The sequence below is a fragment of the Erigeron canadensis genome, chromosome 8, assembly GCF_010389155.1.
Source record: "Erigeron canadensis isolate Cc75 chromosome 8, C_canadensis_v1, whole genome shotgun sequence".
NCBI lineage: Eukaryota > Viridiplantae > Streptophyta > Magnoliopsida > Asterales > Asteraceae > Erigeron > Erigeron canadensis.
In genome coordinates this window covers 40,957,442-40,964,547 of record NC_057768.1, presented here as the reverse complement: position 1 = coordinate 40,964,547, position 7,106 = coordinate 40,957,442, and the positions used below count along the sequence as shown (strand labels likewise).

Sequence of the window (7,106 nt, the reverse complement as noted above, 5' to 3'; positions counted from 1 at the left end):
GCCACTTACTATCTTGATCTTCATAAAATTTCATCATATTCAAGCACAAGATAACATTGGCTCACTTATAGCGATTTTGCATGTTAATTTATGTACACTTAGTTCAAGAGTTTCTATACATGAGATTGACACACATGTTGCAACTAAGGCATGTAGTTTTGAAAAGTGACGTGAAAACAGAACAGACTCGCGGCGTGAGGATCCAGTATCGCGACGCGACATGTACAAACCCATCACGGCGCGAGAGTCTCACCTCACAGTGTTAGAAAACTCACTGCCTCACACGATTTCTTGAATTTCGACTTTCACGGCGTAAGGAACCAAATCCGGTTCAACCAACCAACAAGACCAAACAAGACCTAAACACTACCCAAACTTCATTTTTGACTTGCAATTCGACTTTTGAGGTTCCAAAACTCATTTTGAAGCTTAAACAAGCATAACTTGACATAAATGAAAATAACCCATATCTTAAATTCGATACAAACACCAAATCTATAACTCAAATATCTTGAGATCACACAAACCCTAATTCGAAACCCTAGCTAGACCCAAGTTCGGTTTTGACTCGTAATTAGACCAAGAACACTTGAATATGACTAGAAACATGTTTACAAGCGTGAATTGATAAATTTGAGATAGAATTAACTTACCAAATCTTCCTCCAAATGACCAAATCCGAAAGGTAGCTATATATGGAGATTTCTTGCACTTTGGAACTCCAACTCTTGATATGATGATTAATTGATGATAACGATAATGATTTTTGTATAGATCCTATCAAAATGATCAAGAACTTCAGAGAGAGGAAGATTTGGTCTTGCATTCAATAGGGGAAGAGATGGAGAGAAAAGAGTAAGTGAGAGTGAATGTGTGGATGAGGGAGTGGATGGGTGAGATAGGGGGTTTAGATAGCGTTGGGTCAATTTAGGTGGTTCTTGGGTCGACCAGATTACATTACTAGCTATGTTAAAAGTCGTCTTGTGTTATAAAATCGACTAGCACGGTCCAAGCTCTCAACTAATACGTCAAACGTCACAAAATCGTCAAAGAGGTGTTAAATTATTTCAACTAACTAAATTTGAAAGTCAATTTGCACGTTTAGGTCATCGGGTCAAAGTAAATAAGGTTTCACCAAATCTTGAAATGAAATTACATTTAGTCACATTTAATCGCGTTAAAGTACAAGTCAAACGAGTCAAATTTTGCAAATGTTATATTAACTTTTATTTAGAACTATTAGATCATAATGATGATGTCTTATACTTTTTATAACTTTTTTAGATTAAATTTTAATTTAATAAATTTAAATATGGTCATTAATAATGGAAAGTAAGTTTCTACATTTTATAATTATAATAAACAATTAATTTGATGATATAATTATGAAAACTAATTCATAAACTTTATATTATTTTTAAAATTCACTTTTTTGATATTTTTAGTTGTTTTTAAGTTATGACTTTATATATGTTTTTATCATATCTACCAATAAACTAAAACATGATTGTAGTCTTCATTAAACGACATGTAACACTATATTAAAGCGACAAGTGTCATTTATGTCATACATATTAAAAAAACCTTTTAAAATATTCATTAAAAACATAAATTACTATATATTCGTAACTAACAAATATAGATTACTACTAGCATGTTGCCCGCGCAATGCGGTGGTGACGGGTGACGGCAGCGACATGTGGTGGTGACGACGAGTAGTGTAGACTATTGAAGTTAATGTGGTTGATATACAATGTAGTTATTTTAAGAGTTAAGAGAGTGGTGATGTAATTAAAATAGTGGAGATTTAAATTAGAGAGTGAAGAAGATGGCGATTTAATAAAAAGGTATTTTTGTAATATTGCATGGTGTAACGTTCAACATTTTTAAAAATAAAAAAAAGGTTATTTTCTTTATAAAGTAGGTATAAAAGGTATAGATATTCCTTATAAATAATAGTTAAAAGAATATATATCCCTAAATAAACACTCATCATTTCCTTATCCGTGTTAACTCCAACTTTTACTTTCTTTTCATTATCATTATATCCAATACTCCATTATTTGGATTAATAATATATTTATACCGACATGACTCTTCCAATTCTAATGCCTACATATACTTTTAAGAAGATTAATTTTTTCATCAATTTCGAATCACTACTTTTAGGTTTTAAATGTATATACATTGCATTTTATTGCCTAAACATAAGTGTATAGATCGATATGGTAGCAAACTTACTATAACTATTGTTTAAAAATGTTTTAACTTGCACTTAATTCCCTATGCATCAAATAGATTTTTGATGTTTGTTATAAATAAAATGGAATATAAATACACATAATTATAAGTCGACAGTGCAACATGCACAGATATTAATATTAGTAACATAATAATTAAATATCAGCTATAATTATAAGTACTTAACTTTACATCGGTTAATATCTTATGATATTTAAATAAAACATATATCTGATTTATATATAGTGTCTATAATAATCAAAAAATAAAAAGTTATAAGAATGACAACATCACCAAATTTCAACTTTTTTTATTTGTATTTGTTAAATTAACAAAATGATACAAATATAATATAAAGATTCGATATATGGATAAACTGGTCGCTAATCTCTTTCTTTTTTTAATATCTACATAATGCAACTCTTTTTCTAAATCAACTTAAACTCATTTAATCATATGTGAACAAATATAACATTACTGTTTTTCAACACTATTTATTTACAATTTGTCAATAAGATATCTTAAAATATTAGTACTTGATTAGTTATATATGTTTATCCGTGAATTACGCGGGATATAATCTAGTTGTTGTATAAAAAAAAATCTAAACGAGTAAAAATTAACAATGTTACCTTTATTATAAATAAAGTTAAAAGTAAATCCTTTTAATTGCCAAAAAGTAAATAGGTTCCATCAATTAGATATTTTGAGTAAAAATATTCAATTTTTATGGACTAATTCAACTTCAAACGCTAATAAGTATATATAAATTTTTATTTTATGTATAATTTTAAAGTTCATCTTTTCGCAAGTGATTTCTCTTCGTGTACGGAAACTCTTGTAAACAAAATATCTTTTTGACACAGTGGCATTGGTTTTGAATTAATCGATCCTTACTATGAAGCAATGTAGATAGATAGATCATAGATATATGGTGCATGTATTAAGTCAAAAAGTTCAGCCAAAATCAACATTATTCATTACTTTATTCATTACTTCTTCTTCTTCTTCTTCTTCTTCTTCTTCTTCATCATCATCATCATCATCATCATCATCATCATCATCATCATCATCATCATATTATGCTCACACGAAAGGGACTTGCATTATACCGAAAAGAACAAGAACAAATGAATCAAGACATGATAACTATTTGAGTTTCAATCAAGGGAGAGGATATAGAAGCATTTATACTAGTAGGTTTGGCGACATGGTTTAGGAACTGCTATTTTTTATTTTTCTTTTTTAAGTGTAGATAGATTTGACCATAGATATATTCTCTCCGTCCCACTTTAAATGTTATATTTTGATTTTCAAGTTTTTTCTTTAAACTTTGAAGGTAAATATGTTTATTTGTGTTTTATATTAGTTGATGAAATTTATATCAAAGAAAAGTATATATTTAAAAATCAATCCATTCATAGATTTTATAACAAGTGTTATAAAAAAATAAACGAAAATATTTACGGTCAAAATACAAGACAAGAGACATGACAATTCAAATTTGGACAATTAAAGTGAGATGGAAATTTTACATAGAAATGGAAGGTAAGCCGGCAACAAGCCGACCCTAGCTTGAAATAATGAATCCATAAACCTTAGTAATGTATAGCCTCTAAATGAAGCCTACTGGTTAAGAGATTGAAGATGAAATGTCTTTCAACCGGGTTCAATTTTAGGCATAGTCCATGGGACCATGAGGTTCGAAAAGGTTAGCCAACATTCCACTTTTCCTCATAGGTTTCATGCCCATATCTTTGCACAACTGGTCATTGTACCAAATCTCTAAAGTGCCAACTGATGAGCGGTAATGATATTCTTCACTTGATTGTTTCATATACTCATCCCATCTCTCGATATCTCTTTCCATCTCGTCAACACTTGGTAACTTGAACGCTCCTTCGAGAAGGGCTGCTACCCATTTAGCCCTCATTTCCGATATGTAAAGATTTGAAAGACTTTCAGAAAACCCAATAACCGCAAGCTGTGGTATTTCTGGATGAATGCATTCCCTGCAGATCACACAATAGTTACTTAGTAATCAATCATATACATAAAGTCTCTGTTAATCTTCCACTCGATATGTCTGTTAATTACCGGTAAAGAGGGACTCGTGGTGAGCCCGCAATGAATTGACCAAATTTTGACGATTCAAAAACATTTTTGAGCTTTTCTTCACCTCTGAATCCGGTAGCAAAAATAACAATATCTGCTTCTATCTGTGTTGTCTCATCGGTCAAAATCCCTTTTTCATAAAAACTATAACTCTGAGATTTCCTCAACTTGATGCTTCCTTTTTCAACAGTATCAAAAAAGTTGTCTGGATCCGGCATATACAGGATCAAACACGAGCGCATGTCTTTTGAGAGACTATGTTGTGGCACCATGTCATACTTAGCAAGAGGAAGCTTCTTTTTCACATAGCTTTCAACAAGCTTCGAGACTCCCCAACGCTACGAATTACATTTAGTAGTGATCGATTAAACACACAGAGTCAGTTACCATGTGTTTTGGTAATGAAGAAAATCTATAATTATAAAACCAACATATAGAAAAATAAAAGTTGTCCATATCTGTTACATATATAGACCATATATATGAAAGACTTACTAAAGGTGAAAGTAACGTGGCAAGGAGACTGAGCAGAAAACCTTCACCGGGCTTATGAACCAAAAGCTGAGAGAAGCGGTTAAAATAGAAATACGTCATGGGGTATCCCCATGGAGCCCAGTCCGGTAGCTTCCAGTGATCACGCCTATACAATATTGTCGTAGGAAGTTCCGGGCCTAAATATTTAAGGTTGCAAGCTTAGTTGGATACCATTACATTACATGAGAATTAAGGTTAATTATCAATATTATGTGGCAATATATGACCAGATGCAACTAATAATTACCATTGACCGACGCGCACTCCCTAGAAATATCAAGACCTGTTTTTCCAAACCCCACCACAACGACCTTCTTCCCTTTGACGAATTCTGCAGCTTCGTCGTGATCCATGGTTGCGTATTTCATGGAGTGTATCGCTTTGCCTTGGAAAACTTCTGGACCTTTTCCAGCAGGGAATTCTGGCATGTTTGGTGCGTCTTTGAATCTTCCCAAACACAGAATCACAAAGTCCACATTGTAAACCTGCAGGTGATGAAATATGTAATTCTAATAAATAAATCTCATCAATTAATTGTATAAAACCAAAGAAAAACATGATAACTACGTATATGTATGTAGATTTATTTTAGGCTTTACTACTTAAGTAGTAGTGTTGGTACATAAAATAGTGTAATTTTATTTTTTTTCATAAACGCTAAGTGTATTCATTCATGGGACTGCATTTAGCATTTTCTTTTATAAACTTAAGGAAATGACATATCCTTTTATCCATACATACCCGGGTTAGGGTGGTTCGAGTATCCTCCACGGTAACATTCCATTTCCCTTTAGGAGGGCATGTTTCGGCAATGCCATTCCATAACGACCATGTCTCGGACGTTGGCCCGTCATAGCTGATTCCCGTAACCCGTGAATTCAGTTTAATATGTGGCATGAGATGGAAGTGGTTGGCATAAGACCGAAAGTAATCTAGCATTTGTTGTTGGGTAGGGAAGTGGTCCGTGACAGAATCGGGCCATGGGAAGTCAGAAAACTGGTACAAACCTTTGGGTGCTTGAAGCCTTGTGGTTTTGATGGTTTTAGACCAAACACCACCAATCTCGGATTCTAAATCGAAAACAATGGGATTGAATCCTTTGGAAAGACAATATTTACAAGCAAGCAGGCCACTGATTCCGGCACCCACGATCGCCACTTGTTTTCTTTCCATTACTAATGTATTATATTTCTTAATTTCAATGGGGTATTAATTGGTATGTGCAATCTTTCAGATGTCAACTTCGCTATTTATACTAATTGTTAAAAGAGATTATAATGATGAGCTGTGAGTATAAATATTCGAACAGAAAATATTTAGGCATAAACTAATATTACATGTGGTTTGGTGGTTTAAGCTCTTGTCTCTGGATACAAAGATTATGAGTTCGATCCTCATGTCCAGTCAGGCTGTAAGTCCTTTTCTACCTTTAGTAGAATCTGGAAGCAGCATCTCTATCTTTGGTAGGGTAAGACTGTCTACATTTCAACCTCTCTCGTACACCGTCCAAGACGATATTTGGGACCCAAAGCTCGTAAAAAACGACATTAATAATTACTTTATTTTTTAAAAAAACTAATATTACATGTGTCAAACGAGTATTGACATTGGATTTTAAAAAGGTTTAAAATCAGTCAAGTTTAGAGGATGGGTAGACAATTTTTAATGGTTAAAAAGATTTCATATCTACATCCATACATTATTTAAGCATAAATGGATTTTGCATGTGTCAAACAGTTGTGCTTATTACTTTTCTTAATTTTTATAGGAAAATGATAATGACTTCGGGCTGTCACTAACAGCATATTACATGTTTAAAAACTTGTACATTATATATTAAAAACCGTCATCTGATTTTTCTAACAGCAAAGTACAAATTTTAATGCACCCAATTAGTTTTTACTGACAACCCTAAGAGCTGTCACTAACAAAACCCATTTTTATATACAGTATTTTTCAACGGCATATCTTTAGACTACCATCATTAATCTATTAATCTTAAAATATATTAATGTTAGTGATTAAATCTTAGACTTCTTTAAAAGATAAGATTTTTTATCATATAGATCAACTCTTCAACAATAATACGGAGTAATATAAATCAAGTAATTGGGGGATGGGTATACTCGTATAGACAAGTAGACATGATGGGATTTTGACATCTTTTTTGAATTAGTTTGACATCTAAAGGAGATGGGCAAGACAAGTGGACATGA

The 7,106-nt window shown here is 32.4% G+C and overlaps 1 protein-coding gene across 1 annotated transcript; it reads right to left on the bottom strand.

The window, feature by feature from the left end:
* Positions 1–3,715: 3,715 nt before the first annotated feature.
* On the bottom strand, positions 3,716–6,087 carry LOC122580171 (probable flavin-containing monooxygenase 1). Its single transcript, XM_043752443.1, has 5 exons — positions 5,632–6,087; positions 5,138–5,375; positions 4,852–5,027; positions 4,339–4,694; positions 3,716–4,253 (listed from the first exon to the last, which is right to left on the bottom strand). The coding sequence occupies exons 1-5, from the start codon at positions 6,061–6,063 to the stop codon at positions 3,917–3,919; spliced, it is 1,539 nt and encodes a 512-aa protein (XP_043608378.1). The 5' UTR covers positions 6,064–6,087; the 3' UTR covers positions 3,716–3,916.
* Between the last annotated feature and the right edge of the window lie 1,019 nt (positions 6,088–7,106).